Source organism: Chiloscyllium plagiosum, unplaced genomic scaffold, assembly GCF_037043375.1.
Source record: "Chiloscyllium plagiosum isolate Xiang-an unplaced genomic scaffold, Cpla_swu_hap1 HiC_scaffold_4, whole genome shotgun sequence".
Classification (NCBI taxonomy): Eukaryota; Metazoa; Chordata; class Chondrichthyes; order Orectolobiformes; family Hemiscylliidae; genus Chiloscyllium; species Chiloscyllium plagiosum.
In genome coordinates, this window is record NW_028270142.1 from 20,086,869 (window position 1) to 20,104,204 (window position 17,336).

The following is a 17,336-nucleotide window of genomic DNA, read 5'->3' on the forward strand; positions in this document are numbered from 1 at the left end:
TTTACAAGGAGTTTGAATGTAAAAGACAAGAACACATGGTATAATGTAATATTATAGATAAAAAAGACATTAGCTAACAGAATAAATCAGTCTTTTTCAGGTTGGCAAGCTGCAACTAGTGGGGTGCCACAGGGATCAGTGCCAGGTCCTCAATCATTTACACTCCATTATTGTATCACATGGATAAATGCAAACTTAACCATCTAGCAGGAAGAACAGAAAAGCAGTGCACTATTTAAATATAGAGTTCTCACATGGCTTGGTGGTTGAGAGGGAACTGGGTATCATTCTACATTCATCATTAAAAAGTTAGCATGTAGACACAAGAAATATTAGGAAGGCACATGGAACTTTGTAGTTTATTGCAAACGAAATGGAATATAAAAAAAGGGTGATTTTACTGCAGCTGTGCAAGGTATTGATGGAACAAGACCTGTTTTGATCACTTGATTTGAAATAAAAATTGCTTCAAAAGCAGTCCAGAGAAGTTTTACATGACTCATCCCCAGCATGAAGGACTTACCTTGTGTGTAACTGTTAAACAGGTTAGGCCTCCCACTGTTGCAAGAAGAATGAGGGGTGATTTTATTGAAGAATGTAAGATCTTAAAAGAATTGGATTGTGGGTACACCTGAAAACAATTTCCTGTGGGCAGTGTTGCAGGGGGAGCTAAAACTAGGGGACATAGCTGAAAAATAAGAGGTCTCCCTTTCAAGACAAAATTGATTTTTTTTCCCTCTCAGTGTTGCTAAAGTATGGAATTCTCTTCTGCTGAATGTAATGGAGTCTGGGTTCTTAAATGTATTCAAGCCTGAGATAGATAAATGCTTGACAGAGAAGGGTTATGGTATACAGACGGGAAAATAGAGCGAAACCACAACCACATCTGAATGGTGCTTCTCAAAGGGTAAAGAGGCCGGATTCTGTTTTTAAGTCAGAGAGAGCAAACACTGAAAATGAATACCAAGATGAACCATTTTGAATGATGTGATTCGGGTGAGTCTTCTTCCGAGGAGCTACACATGTCATGGAACCCAAACAGTGGCAGAAAATTGCACATTTACAAGACTACATACATTTCATGATTCAAGAGGAGTCTCACCATGAAGAAAACAGTGCTTGCAGAATATTAAACATTAATGGAAATTTTCAATGTACTTACTTAAAATATAGGGCTAAATGCTGAGATTGTGATTGCACTCAGGAGCTCAAATTCTATTCACTGCAGGACAGTCTTAAAGAAAGAGATAACTGAACATCTACAGATTTTCAAGACAAATTGAAGCAAGTAAGTAAATTCCATGTGAAGGCATTGAATAATAGACTCCATGTCACAAAAGGAACATCTGAAATCTGTCAAAGTTAACTTGATTGCAATGTGTACACAATGGAATCACCAAGAGACTAGAGGAAACTTGGCAGATTGTCTCTCATGTGTTTAATGATAACCCTGTTTGGGTAGGGTCTGCATTTACATTGATCGCGAGGAACCAGAAACGTGTAACTAGAAAAAATAGAGAATTTGGTATGCGTGTACCCAAGGATGCTTCCTCCTTAGACCAGCTGCAAGAAAAAGCAAAAGTTCCTGCAAAATTCTTCATCTTTACAGAACCAGGATATCGTGGACACCAGGTCTTTTGAAGGCAGTCACCTCAAACCCAAGAGGTTTGTAATATTTTGAAGAAGCTAGCATGCAGGTGAAGTATTTGAGTAAAATGCAGTTGAGATCAACTTATAGCTCCCATTTCTAGTAACTTTCTACATTTCCACAGCTGGGAAGCCAAGCTAGACAGTCATGGGTAGTCAGTTCCCATAACTGATATGTGAGGTTTAACAACCTGGTACTCTATCATCTTCAATAAAACATTATGAATTATTTTACAAAAAGATTTGTTTCTTTTGCATTGTTCAAAACATAGTTTTACCTCTAAACATGAAGGGAAATGTAATTTAAAGTATTTTTTTTGAAGCTCTTACAAAGTGGTGGTTGCAATGGGTGACCTGTCTTGGCACACCACCCAGCAGGGTGAATATCGTGGTGATCTGCATCAAACCAAAGATCATAAGTATGGCTCCACCCATCAAAATGGACCTGAAAGAAAACAAGGAAAATACATTCAACCTTTAACTTCTACTGCATTTTTGAGAAAAATGGGATTTTTAGGACATAAAAGTTTGTTAAAATCTTAATAACATTAAGCAGGCAACCATCTGCTAAGATATTTATCAATCAACAATGGAAAACAGTGGCAATTCTACTTACTGGGGCTAAATTCCATTGGTGCTACCATTCCCCTCTCCTCCACCAACCGTGTAGATCCATCAGATCCAATAACTGTGGGACAGGTGAGCAATGCAACAAAGAGGGTGTATCTCTGATATTTGTCCTTCATTGTGGGGCATGCAGGATATCTGTCTGTCCCAACAGCACCCTTCCTCTGGCACTGTCCATCTCAATCCCTGAGCAACAAGGTTCAATAATCAGGAAAATCAAGTTCCTTAACTTTTTCCTGAAACTAGTTCAATGTCACTATCCTGGCCATGGGACCCCACATTCATCCCTTTGGAGTCTGGCACACAGCCTTCACTGCTGTCTATCACTTTCCATTGTCGAGAATATTGGCTATTTCACAGTTGTGGCATGATCCACTTGGAAAAATGTGCTCATACTTGAGCTCCACATATTCCAGGGTCATGTCAAAAGTTAAAGATTTAATCAAAGCCTCCAAGTTAATTGTTTGATAGACTCAGATAAACAAAAAACGCTCTGTAAGTTTCTGTACTCACCAAGAACAACTATTTATTACAAGTGAATTCCAACCACAGGCAATTAACTATGAAATAACAACATGCAACTCTACTATTTAAATTCTAACCCCCTTTAAAACTTCCCTGGATATATACACACAGACAAAAAAGTATGGGTGGAGGTGAAAAATCCAGGGAAACAGTTCAATAGCATTAGGTTTTGATGAAGCGCTCCTTCTTTTTCCCAAGACCTTTCCATCTCCTAAGTCCTATCTTCCAGATTCTCAGTTCTGTGCTCAAGACAGACATTTACACATTAATTGTCCCAGTTTCAGAGTCACTCAAAATTTAAAGCACACTCAAAAGTCTGCAAGGAATGTAGGGTTCGCCATGGTGCAGCAATGCACAATGACACGATGAACACTGCCATACATCTCATTCAAAGCAGATTTGATTTCTTCAATGTACACACAGATTATTAGCAGTAGAAATGCATTTGTTCCACAGGAACTCTCTGTGGTTTTATTTCAGTGGCTAAACCAACATAAGAAGTGGCCACTGGGCAATCATGCTACTCTCTGAAATGACCCAATTCCCAACCCATGCACAGCATTCATCCAGTGAGGGTCACACATCCCTAAGAATTCTGATAAAGCAGACCACTGTTGACCTGAAGCAATTATTATGTGCAATGGATGGCTCTCCAGTACTTGGCTGAGCAAGGCACGAACTTATAACAAGTAAAAAATAGCAGTTGAAACATCTTTCAGATGCCAACCCATTTTCAGCCTGTAGACCTGCTCCACCATTCAATTAAATCATGGTTCGTCCTCTCCTCGTTGCATCTTTCCTGCATCATCTCTATATCCCAATTTCACTTATATTCAGAAATCAGTTAATTTCTGTGTTGAATGTTCTCATTGACTGAGCTTCCACAGCCGTGTTGGGAAGAGAATTCCAAAGCTTCAATACACACACATTGTGAAAATAATTTCCTCTCATATTGGTCTCAAGCACCAGACCCCTTATTCTAGGTTTATGTTCACTGGTTCTTGACTGACCAGTCAGGGGAAACATTCCATCCACATCCAGCTTGTCATGTGCTCTAAGAATTTTGCACATTTCAATGACATTATTCTTTGAAATTTTGGATATGGCAGACACACAAAAATGGGTCAATCTTTCCTCATAATACAATCCCATCATCCCAGAAATTAGTCTAGTGAACCTCCATTGCACTCTTCCTTTGGCAAGTACATCCTTCCTTAGATAAGGACACCAACATTTCAGTTGTGCTCTCAACAAGTCTCCATATAACTCAGCATGACATCTTTTCTCTGTATATATACATTTCTAGTGTATATATAGTGACTCCCAAACAATAACACCTAAGTATCTCTGACTGGTAACATTGTCTACTCTGTCATCATTTAAGAAATATTCTGACTTTTGATTTTTCTATCAAAAGAGATAATTCATTCACATTACATTCCATTTGGCATGTTCTAGCTTATTTGTTTCACCTGTTTAAATCCTCTTGAAGGAGAAAGTGAGGTCTGCAGATGCTGGAGATCAGAGCTTAAAATGTGTTGCTGGAAAAGCGCAGCAGGTCAGGCAGCATCCAGGGAACAGGAGAATCGACGTTTCGGGCATAAGCCCTTCTTCAGGAGTCAAAGACAGTAAGTACCAAAAACTTTCATGTACTTACCCCCACACTCCGGATTCCTCAACTGTTCCAGAATCTTCCATCGGCCTCCGAAATCAGTCTGGCGCCATTACACACGCGGCCGCTACATCGCCCGCGGCAATAGCTGCCGCCGATGACGACGATGACGTCACTTCCGCCCCCACCGACCTCGCAGCCTCCGCGATCGCCGCCCAAACAACCGCCTCCGCGATCGCCGCCCAGACAACCGCCTCCGCGATCGCCATGAAGACAATCGCCGACAGATTCGCGACCTCCGCGGCTATGGGGAATACCTCTGTCTCTGTGGTCGCCGCAGTCACTTCCGCCCCCAGTGACGTCACTAACCTACACGCCCACAACGCCGCATGTGTCTCCGCCCCCAGGCCTAACCCCACCCCCCCGGCGAGTTCCGTCACCATGCCTAACCCCGCCCCTTCGCCGATCTCCGACTGCATGCCTAACCCTGCCCCCACGCCTATTTCCGTCACCACGTCTAACCCCGCCCCTTCGCCTATCGCCATCACCACGCCCAACCCCGCCCCCACGCCGATCCCCATCCCCGCCCCCAGACCTAACCCCGCCCCCACACCCAGCTCCAGCCCCACACCAGGTCCTAGCTCCCAGCCCTGCCGTGTTTTCACTATCCCTCCAGACCTACCCCTCTCTGAGGATGAAAGATCAGTCCTCAGCAGAGGCCTCACCTTCATTCCCCTATGCTCTCGGATTAATGAGTTCAACACGCGGCGTGACATCGAACAATTCTTGCGCCGCCTTCGCCTCCGTGCCTACTTCTTTAACCAAGACTCTCGCCCACCCTCTGACGACCCCTTCTCCCGCCTCCAACACACCCCATCCACCTCGACACCCCGTGCTGGCCTCCTACCTGCCCTCGACCTCTTCATAGCCAACTGCCGCCGCGATATTAACCGCCACCTGAACTCCCCCACCCCTCTCACCCACTCCAACCTCTCACCCTCGGAACGTGCAGCCCTCCACTCCAACCCCAACCTCACTATCTAACCAGCAGACAAGGGAGGCGCGGTAGTAGTTTGGCGCACCGACCTCTACACCGCTGAGGCCACACGCCAGCTCGCAGATACCGCCTCCTACTGCCCCCTTGACCATGACCCCACCCCCCACCACCAAACCATCATCTCCCAGACCGTCCATAACCTCATCACCTCGGGGGATCTCCCATCCACCGCCTCCAACCTCATAGTCCCACAACCCCGCACCGCCCGCTTCTACCTCCTGCCATTCCTGAAGAAGGGCTTATGCCCGGAACGTCGATTCTCCTGTTCCCTGGATGCTGCCTGACCTGCTGCGCTTTTCCAGCAACACATTTTCAGCTCTAAATCCTCTTGAAGCCTCCTTGTATCTTTCTCACAACGTACATTCCCACTGAGTTTTGTATTGTCAGAAAAATTGCAAGTCCAACTGCTCCCAATAGCCAAGTCATTGAATGTGTTGTGAGCAACTGTAGACCTATCACCAATCCTTGTCCTACCCCCAGTAGCAGCCTGTTGCCAGAGAATGACCCATTTATTCCAACACTCTTTCTTGCTAACTGATTCTTAACACAAACCTGTACATTACTTTCGATCCAATGTACTCTAATTTCGTTTATGAGCTTCCTGCATTGAATCTTATCAAAATTCTTCTAAAATCCCAACACACGAGATTCACAGTTTTTCCTTTATCTGTAAGACAAGTAGCACCTTCAAACATTTATTTGTTAAACATAATCTCCCTTCTCTAAATCCATGTTGATGGTCAAGTTTTATATTTTTTTCCTAGGTGCCTAGTTATCTCAGACTTTAAGGGATTCAAACATCTTCCTACGTGGAAATCAAATTAACAAGTCTGTAGTTTTCCATTCTCCCCCCTTCCTCTTTTATTAAATAGTGGTATTGCATTTGCTATTTTCTAGTCTTTAGGAACCTTGCCATAATTATAAAATCTTGGAATATAACCAACAATACATCCATTATCTCCCTAGCCAGCTTCTTCAATACTGTGAGATGAAACTCATCTGCTCCAGGGGATTTATCAACCTTCAATTCAGTTAATGTTTCAAGTACTAACTCTTTTTTGATGCTAATTACTTTTCATCTTCAATGTCACAAGTCCTGTGACTGTCCAGTACTTCTGGGCGATTGGCTATATCTTCTTCTGTGATGACAGGCACAAAGTCATTGTTCAGTTTCTCTGCCATTTCCTTGTTTTCCACTACAAGTTCTACTATTTCCACATGCAATGTGTGCATGTTTGTCTGAGCTAATCTTTTCCTTTTCAAATACCTAAAGATTTCAGTTTGTCTTTGGTTCTTGCTAGATTTCATTCCTATATCAGTTTCATGTTCACCCCTGCTGAATTCTAAATTGCTCCCAATCCTCCAGCTTACCATTTTTTCCAGTATCCTTATCAACTATCTCCTTTGACTTGCAATCATTAACTTCTTTTGTTAGCCACAGTTGATTTCGCTTTCCCATTGATTGTTTGCATATTTGAGGAATAGATTTATTATGACCATGTAACTTTTGTTCAAATAATAGCCATTGCCTGTCTGCAAGCAAATCTTTCAACATATTTTTGTTATCCAACAAAGTTTCATTTGTTCATATTTAACACACCAAATTCAGAAGATTACCTTGAGTAGTTTAGTGGAACAGAACTTTCGATGTATTGATGAAATGCTTTGTTGAAGCTTTCTGTTGTACACTCATTAAGACAAAAATACCAATGAAAAGGGAAAAGAACATGTATATTGTGGGAGAGGACAGTGCTAGTCGGTTCGCAAGTGGACATTGATTGATGGTGGTGTTGCTAGAGAATGCCCCAGTTAGATGCAGGTTGACTCTAATCTATTGCCTTTAGAAATTAACCAGAGAATGGCCATCACCTAGCTTGTTGAGTTGAAACAGGTGCAGTATCTGCATATGTGAAAACAGAAAAATTAACAAATGTAATTTCCAGTGTGCATAATGCTGCACTGTGAGCTTCACTGACAATCTAAATTGGTTATTAGCTACGATGCCTCTCGTTTTTCCTGTTACTGCATGAACTTTGCACAGTCCTTGCACAGTCGCAGCTTTGAGAACCCAAAGTCAATGCTGGGGACCACATCAGTATGTCACTTGGCTGCCTACAGCCCCATGGCTGCAAGACTGCTAACCTTACAGGGAACACTGGTTGTCAGCCTAATTCAGCACATCACATCGCAAGTCTGATGGTGCTTTTGAGTTTTCCAAGTGTGGGCTGGTTGAGTAGGATTAATATCTTACTTGTTACAGACAGCCAAAGGCTGATTTGATCTGCCAGTCCTTGGGACATATGCTGACAAACATCGTGCCAGTACTGAAATTCAGACAGCACTTTAGTAATTTGTTCATGATCCACCTGGCTGGAGGAAAGTGCAAGGGGAATCCAGACGAGGGAGAGAAGTCCGTCCGCCAATTGGGAGGCCCTTCTCCTCCTGACCACAAGAACACAATCAGTAACTTGTTTTTCATTCCCTTTCAAACTGAAAGGTAAATGTAGATAGACAGGACACAGAGCAGGCTTCATTTAATTCTATTCCAAAATGAGAATAACTATCTCGAACACATTATAGAATGTGCATTTGTATGGCATCAGTTGAATTAGCAGGTTGGCCATTCCTTCTGAATATGGCCTTAGCCAGATCAAGAATGAAAGTGGGCCAGTGAGCTATCACACCATTAAAGTGTCCACTCAAAAAAGTGCTCCACTAATCTCACAAATTAGAAGCTATTAAGAGATCAATCCGGAAAAAGTCAGTATTTACTCAGATTTTGCATCAAGAGTTAAGTGGGAGCTGCCAGTGCTCACTGTTATTGAGAACTAAACCAGACTGGAACTACCAGTTTCCATGCAAAAACTGGGACTTTGCTGTCCGACTTCTTGGTAAAAGTCCCACAGGATTTAGCTTGGGACAGGAGTAGAGCTGTTTCCTTGCTGGCCCTCGTTCTCACATCCTGCAAAATGGCTGCTGGGGGAAATAGGAAGTTGAACTTCTGCCTGCACCACTCAGTTTATTTATCAGCTTGGCCCTGTTTTGGGCATGTAAAATCCAATCCTGTCTGTCTTAAGTGAGGGTACTTCAATCCTTTGAGTAGTCTGAAAAATGATCTCTGAGAGAGATCACAAGTTGATCCTCTACTGACCTGGAAACACTTGTAAGCCCAATGAATGATGGGCAGCATTCCTTTACCAATGACTCCTAAATCCAGGCCGTTATATTAGGATGCAATCAATTTTCACGGCTTTATTTTTAAGGTTGCTATTTCAGGCGAACTATTATCTACAAAAGTTACAACATGATGAAACTTGTTAAAACAACTGAGAAAAAAAATTCTACTCATGATCAGGTGTCAGCAGATTCTCAAAGCAACACATAATTCACCATTTTTGGAAGGTGAAAATTTGCAAATGTAATTAATTGTAAAAACAAAGTCCATTTGTATTCCTTGGCGGATTTTCATAAGTTTTGTTTAAATATATGATATTTCAAGATCCAACTCAACTGTCACGTTTAAACTCATTAAAACAAATCAACAGAATTCTTGGCAAGTGGCAACCACAGCATCAAGAAACTGAGGTTTAGTTAATCAGTGCGATGCTCTGACAAAAGAAACGTCAGAAAAATATCTTGAGATTTCTAAACAATGGGGAAAATCTGGTCTGTGTCTGATTTCTGAATGACATTTAGTGTTCGGAGGGTGCCTTTTGGGCAGTGGTGTTCCAGAGGTATTCCAAATTCTGAACCCCGGAAACCTGCCAAAGGTGCAAGTCGAAGCTGTCAATTTCCTGGTGTCCATGAGAAACACGCATTGGGTGTCTTCAGCTAACAAAGCAGTGTTCTCAGGCCTGCTATATGGTCAAGCTTTCAAACATGGCAGAGAACATACATTTATAGAGACCCCAAAAGGTCACCAACAAAAGAAAGCCTACTTTTTTTAAAAAAAAGAGCTCTCAACTTCAGGCCAGGATATCAGCAGTGCTTCATCTGGTGTCATAACATGGCTACTGCTAACCTGGAATCATAATATTATTGTTTGCTTACTCACACCTTCCAGAACCTATCAGTTCTGTCAATGTCCACATTGATTGATTTTGTCAAAACTCCAGACAGCAAGTGGCAGCACTATCTCCACACACATCCACTACTGTCAACAGCTCACAAACCTAATTAGAACTAGAACCAAGCAGTGGCCCTCAAACATGATTGGGTGCACGTGTCCCAGATTTCTAATTTTTTTCTTATTTATTCATTTTTGGGACATGGGCATCATTGGCCAGCATTTATTGCCCGTCCCTAGCTGTCCTTGAGGTGTTGATGGTGAGCTGCCTCCTTGAACAGCTGCTGTCCACCTGCTGTGGGTTGACTCACAATGCCATGAGGGAGGGAATTCCAGAATATTGACCTAGTGACCATGATGGAATGGTGATACAGTTCCAAGCCAGGATGGTGAGAAGCTTCGAGAGAAATTTCTAGGTTAGTGATATCCCCATATATCTGCTGCTCCTGTCCCTTCAGATGGAAGTGATCGTGGTATGGAAGGTGCTGTCTGAGGATCTTTGGTGACTTTCTGCAGTGCACCTTGTAGATAGTACACACTGCTGCTACTGAATATCGGTGGTGGAGGGAATGGATGCTTGTGGATGCAGTGCCAATGGAGCGGGCTGCTTTGTCCTGGATGGTGTCAAGCTTGAGTATTGTTGGGGCTGCACTCATCAAGACATACAAGGTAATCAGAGGGTTATACAGGGTGGACAGGGAGAGCCTTTTTCCAAGTATGGGGATGGCAAACACGAGGGGACACAACTTTAAAGTGAGGGGAGATAGGTATAAGACAGATGTCAGAGGTAGTTTCTTTACTCAGAGTAGTAAGGGTGTGAAATGCTTTGCCTGCATCAGTAGTAGATTCGCCAAGTTTAAGTGCATTTAAGTGGTCATTGGACAGGCAAATGGGCATACATGGAATAGTGTAGGTGGGATGGACTTCAGATTAGTATGACAGGTCAGCGCAACATCGAGGGCCGAAGGGCCTGTACTGCGCTGTAATGTTCTATGTTCTATATCTAGGCAAGTGTGGGTGTATTCCATCACATTTATGAGTATAAGTACTAAAATTTGAAGAGCTATACTACAGACAAATCAAAAAAGTAATGATCATATACACAGAATCATACCTCTCAGCCCATGTCACAAATGCTCCATCACTATCTCCAGGCATGTCATGTCCAATGGTAGGATTGCCTCAAAAGTGGAAGCAAAACACCAATAGTCATGATGGAGTGGTCTTGGTAATCCTCAACATTGACTCTGAACATAATGGTGTCTCATGGCATTGGATTAAGCATGGGCAAGGAAACACCCTCTTGATTGTTGTCACTCTCAGCTGTTGAATCAATATTCAATCCATGCTAAGTGCCATTTGGAAGTAGCATTGAGGGTAGCAAGGACAACAAATGTTCTCTGGATCAGGGAGTTCAGATTCTATCATCAAGAGTGGATTGGTGATGAAACTGTTTTGACAGATGACAAAGCTGCTAAAGTAGGTTCTCACACAAGATGTTGAAAAAGTCAACTTGAGGAAAAAAGCTAACTGATGTCCCCCTTAGTAATCTTTATAGATGGATCTGTCCATGACAATACTGGTAGGAATGACCATGGCTTAGTCCTTATGAACATTAAGTCTTCCCACTTTGGATTCTTGTGGTGAGAGGCAATAATACCTTTTTAGGTGGATTAGAACTGGAACAAATTCACTAGCTCAGCAATGGACATCCAGCAGACATTATGGCATCTGCAGCAGCAAAATTATATCCAATGGCAAAGTGTAACTTCTCAGCATGACAAACCTTTCACTGGAATATCACTGGTACTGTAGCTCTCTCTTGCAGGATCCTTTAAGTTTCTCTCAGAATGCTTTTCTTTGATACAAATTACATTAAGCTGCCTACTCTTATTAGGTAAAAACAATGACTGCAGATGCTGGAAACCAGATTCTGGATTAATGGTGCTGCAAGAGTACAGCAGTTCAGGCAGCATCCGAGGAGCAGATTTAGTCCTTTGGTTAACCTCCAATTCAGATTTATAATTCGAAATTAAAACATAGACCAAAGAACAGCTCAACACCCTTCAGCCCACCATGTCTCTGCCAACCATGCCATTTTAAACTAATCGCATCTTCTACTGTGAAAACAGACAGAATGTCTTTCAAAGTTTCTGGTATTTCCTCATTCCCATAAATTTTCATGACTCTGCCTTTAAGGGAACAACAGTTACTTTAGCTTTCTCTTCCTTTTTTATGCACTTGAATTGCAATTTGCTCTTAAAACTCCGCAATGGGCAAGGTCAGACTTGCAGAGGTTGTACATATTCTTCACAATGAGATTGATACAATTTCACAATGTGGTCCAAACCCCTGAAAACAGTTTCAGAACGGTACGGACGGAGATTAGAACAAGGTCCTCTTACCACACTCTTAGAAAAAGTGCATAAAAAGTGGAAGGAATTCTAAGTTCCTTTGTTTTATTTGATCTTGATTAGCAAATACCTCATGAGGTATCTAATGCAAGAGTATTTACCATATGCAAAGAAGAGGAAAATTGAATGGTTAAGTATTCAAGGATAATCTTTTCTTGCCAATAAACTCTTGCAATACGTAACAAAAGGTAAATAAAGTGAAACATTATATTTAGTTTTAACCAGGCTACACCACAGCATTTCATCTTGGTACAGCAATGCACATGCCAACACATGATGGCAAGAATTTTGTGTGTAAAGTGAACAGAATTGTATCTTGATTTAATTGATTAACTGTGGTTCATGTTCTAATTCAACTCAGAGCTCAAATCATAGCTGAACCAAACATCTATTAATGCTGTGTGTTGTAACAATTGACATTAAGTGCAGACATAATTCTTTAATACATATTGATGTCATTCTTTGCTCATGCTTATGGCTATCATTAAATGTACTAATTAATTTGCAATACTTTACACATTGAGGTTATGCCAAATTGGCCTCACAATGTAGAAACAAAAGGCGACAGAAACATTCCTACAAAAGCTGTGCTTTCCATTCCATATAACTAGGTCTGCTGTATGCATGTCATTTTATTGAAGATTGGTAACTTCGATAGGCCAGGCACATCCACAGGATTGAAAACAGGTTGCACACCCAATATTTTCTCTATAGTGAAGTAGCTGGAGGGTAGCCCAAGGCTACATACCAAGGATGCATGCAAGTGTGCAATGAAGTCTCTATCTATTGAGTACTTGTGTGTTCGAACTGGTGAATTTATTTTTCATGGAGCAAATTGTCTGGATTTGGAATGGACTGCCTATATGTGTGAACTGAGACATTTGAGAGAACACTGAATTATTATTTAAATCAGAATGAAGTGCAGGGTTATCGGGATAAAGCAAGAGCTTTTGCACATAAACCATACAGTCATGGAGTTATAGACTCATACATCAAGGAAACAGTTCCTTCACTCCAACTCGACTATGCTGACCAAGTTTCCCAAATTAAAGTAGACCCACTTGACTGCAATGGACCTATATTCCTCTAAACCTTTCCTATTCATGTACCTGTCCAAATGTCTTGTAACTGTACCTGCACCTACCTATCCCTCTGGCACTTCATGGCAGATACAAACCATCCTCCGTGTGAAAATGTTGCCCCGTGGGTCCCTTTTAAATCTTTTCCCTCTCACCATAAAAATATGCCCCCTAGTTTTGAACTCACCCACCACAGGGAAAAGTCTTTTGTTATTCACTTTATCTATGGCCCCCATGATTTTATAAACCACTATAATGTCAGCCCTCAATCTCCTATGCTCCAGTGAATGAAGTCCCAGCATATTCAGCCTCTCCTTACAACTCAGAACCTTCTAGTCCTGGCAACATTCTGGCAAATCTTTTCTGTACCCCTCTAATTTAATAATATCTTTCCTAACACAGGGCAACTAGTACTGTACACAGTACTCCAATTGTGGCCTCACCAACATCCTGAACAACCTCAACATGACGTCCCAACTCCAATACTCAAGGGTATGAGTAACGAGGGCAAGCATGCCAAACATCTTCTTAACCATCTTGTCTACCAGTGACGCAATGTTCAAAGAATTATGTATCTGAACCTCTCTGTTTGACAACACTACTCAGGACCCTACATTAACTGTGTACATCATGACCTTTTTTGCTTTCCCAAAAGTGAAATACCTTGCATTGATCCAAATTAAACTCCATCTGCCACTCCTCAGCCCAAATCAAGATGCTGAGAGTTGGTGCAGACATGATGGGCTTCTTTTACACCTTAACTATTTTGCGATTCTTAAAGGGAGCTGAAAATGTGTTGCTGGAAAAGCGCAGCAAGTCAGGCAGCATCCAGGGAACAGGAGAATCGATGTTTCGGGCATAAGCCCTTCTTCAGAAATCTTAAAGGGAGAATGACGACATCTCCTACGGTTGATGTCACAATAGTAGCTTGGCAACAGGCTCCTACATAGAAAACAGTAAGCTACAATCATACATGGCAGCTTCAGGTTCAGTATTTATGGCAGATTCTGCCTTTCAGTGAATGACCTCATAGCCATCCACAATGTGCTCCTAATCATGACAGCCTATCAAAATGAATTATTTGCTTCATCTCTCTTATTTGTTACATACACCTCTCTTTGGTTTAACAAGGGATCCTTAGATCCAGAGTATATTGACTACAGCTCTACGATTCCAACATTTATGATTCACAATACACCAGGCCATACGTTGAACCTGGCTATTGTAATAATAGAAGACAGTAGTGCTCATGAATTGTCAGCACCAAGTGTTCGGAGACTGCATGAATCCGACCACCTCCAGAAAGTGACCATGATTTTGGATACAGTGGAATCTTTGGTGGAGGAATTGCCATCAAGAGGCAAATGACCCGAGCCTTGAACTAGTCAATGGCACTCCAAACTGAAGGCTTGATGCAGAAACAAGACAGAACAAGTCCATGTGTACATAATGACACAAAAAACATACAAATTAGAAGTAAACTACACATTCCATCGAGCCTGTTCCACCACGTAGTATAATCAAGGCTGATCATTGGTCTTTGATCCACTTTTTCACCTGATCGCCATGTTCCCTGAGAAATGTATCTCAGCTTTAAATGTATCAAATGATGGAGGAGAGGCAAGCATTGCTATGTGTAGAATGCAAGGGTTATGTAGCAGAACATATAACCCACCGAGAAAGGCAGGCACGGGAACAGCAAGCTGACACAAATATATCTAAAATCCATTCAGTTTTCTGTTTAAGATGTCCGTCGTTTTTAAAATGTTGAAAATTTAATTGCTAATAGTGCAATGGCTCAAACAGCAACATATTTTAGTGAAATATTTGTTGGGGCTTTTTGCTGTTCCCGTGCCTGCCTTTCTCGCTGGGTTATATGTTCTGCTACATAACCCTTGCAGGACTATAAGAATGCTTATAGTCAGCCATACCCTGTGAATGCTTGGTTGCTCTGTCAGTCATTAAATGATATTTTGGTAAACTGCATGCCTAATCAGAATGGAAAATATAATGTTCATTACATCATAAAGAGACAAATTACTGAATCTTGTGAACTACAGCACACAGACAGTTAGCAATGTTTAGATTAGATTAGATTACTTACAGTGTGGAAACAGGCCCTTCGGCCCAACAAGTCCACACCGACCCGCCGAAGCGCAACCCACCCATACCCCTACATTTACCCCTTTAACCTAACACTACGGGCAATTTAGCATTGCCAATTCACCTGACCCTGCACATCTTTGTGACTGTGGGAGGAAACCGGAGCACCCGGAGGAAACCCACGCAGACACGGGGAGAATGTGCAAACTCCACACAGTCAGTCGCCTGAGTCGGGAATTGAACCCGGGTCTCTGGCGCTGTGAGGCAGCAGTGCTAACCACTGTGCCACCGTGCCGCCCACCGTGGGCGGCACGGTGGCACAGTGGTTAGCACTGCTGCCTCACAGCGCCAGAGACCCGGGTTCAATTCCCGCCTCAGGCGACTGACTGTGTGGAGTTTGCACGTTCTCCCCGTGTCTGCGTGGGTTTCCTCCGGGTGCTCCGGTTTCCTCCCACAGTCCAAAGATGTGCAGGGTCAGGTGAATTGGCCATACTAAATTGCCCGTAGTGTTAGATAAGGGGTAAATGTAGGGGTATGGGTGGGTTTCGCTTCGGCAGGTCGGTGTGGACTTGTTGGGTCGAAGGGCCTGTTTCCACACTGTAATCTAATCAATGTGAGACAATGAAATTCTGAGAGCTTTGCCCAAACTATTTGGACAGACTCACGATGGTGCCTTTGCAATGATTTGATCATGGGGTATGCACATCACTAACATTTTGAAGAGTGAGTGAGTTAACCCCAGTGTCGTTGCCAACACTTATGCCTCCACCAACATCGTAAAAACAGATTATGTGGTCATTAACACATGGCTGTTTATGGGAGCCTGCTTTGCTGTAGTTCCCACACTACCATAGTGACTACATTTCTAAAGTACATCATTTGTTGTTAAAAAAAAAGCTTTGAGATGTTTGTGAAAAATGCAATATGAAAACAGGAATTTATGATTGACCAGCTATATTCGAGTACAGTATGGACAATCTGAATTTAGGAGAAGACATCCCCATCTAGTTTGAAGGATAATTAGCAAGCTAGCAAAGTTAATAGTAATCGCTAAGCCCCATCAGCAAGATTTAAATTAAACTTAGTTGTGATAATACGATCCAGAGATTGGGATAGCCAGAAAACCTGTGTAGGTATGCTGTTACACAACACCAGGTTATAGTCCAACAGTCACCTGACCAAGGAGCAGTGCTCAGAAAGCTTGTGATTTCCAGTAAACCTGTTGGACATTAACCTGGTGATGTGTGACTTCTGACTTGGTCCACTCCAGTCCAACACCAGCACCTCCACATCTAGCTTGGTTGTGTCAAAGGAATTAGAAACCTCAGCAAGACATTTTGAATAGCTAAAAACAGCAATGAGAATCTCCAAAAATGAATACCTTTATCCTTTGATCATCAACATCTACAACTGTGGCAACTCGAATCAACATTGGGTTTCGTCTGTCAACAGCTTCAAGCTTCATATTCAACTGGAAACCATGCGGGGGCCTCTGTGGGATGGAAATTCAAGAGTGATGGTCATTTACTGCTAAACACCTATTGTTAAAACTTGATGACTAAGATTCCATGCCGATATGTAGGGTAAATAATCATTGACCAATACAAAGTATTTTTGACTGTGATATGAATAAAGCCACAAACTAATGGCATGAAAAACATCAACTTTATAACAACTTTTTCAAACCACAATAAATCTAAAATTTACACTAACAAGATTTTACCAGGGATTTAAGGCCAGATAGAAATATATACAAATCCGAGGCAACAAATCAAATCAAAGTGCTGATTAGGAAAACCACTGATTTTTGACACTTTGAGAATAAACTGGGAACCTGAAACGGGAAGTTAACCATAAATTTGATTTTATCTGCATTCAAAATAATATTGATCTAATATACAATTGTGGCTGATAATATACTTTCACAGACGTGATACTCAACATATACATTATGATATAATCATATATTTTCACAAAAGGTAATTCAGTGGGAAGCTGAACAGCGAGGCAGAAAACTGGAACACGCAGCAGGAAGCAGTAGGTGAGAGGAAAGCAGAGTGAATGACTCAAATCAAATGACCAGTTGAGATGACAGTTCAATGAGCTGAAACATTACCTCTGCTCTTCTCTTCACAGGCCCCAGACAAACTGAGAATTTCTAGCATTTCTTATTTTTATTTCAAAGTTCCAGCATCCATGGTATTTT

General features: G+C 41.9%; 1 protein-coding gene across 6 annotated transcripts in view; it reads right to left on the reverse strand.

Moving 5' to 3' along the window:
• Positions 1–17,336, reverse strand: part of LOC122549360 (lethal(3)malignant brain tumor-like protein 4) — a 312,681-nt gene that overhangs the window by 144,503 nt on the left and 150,842 nt on the right. For all 6 annotated transcript variants that reach the window (XM_043689041.2, XM_087986018.1, XM_087986019.1 and 3 more), the window contains 2 exons: positions 16,512–16,622; positions 1,978–2,092 (listed from right to left, as the gene is read on the reverse strand). In XM_043689041.2, the coding sequence (XP_043544976.2) occupies positions 1,978–2,092; positions 16,512–16,622 (226 nt within the window). The remainder of the gene's footprint in view (positions 1–1,977; positions 2,093–16,511; positions 16,623–17,336) is intronic.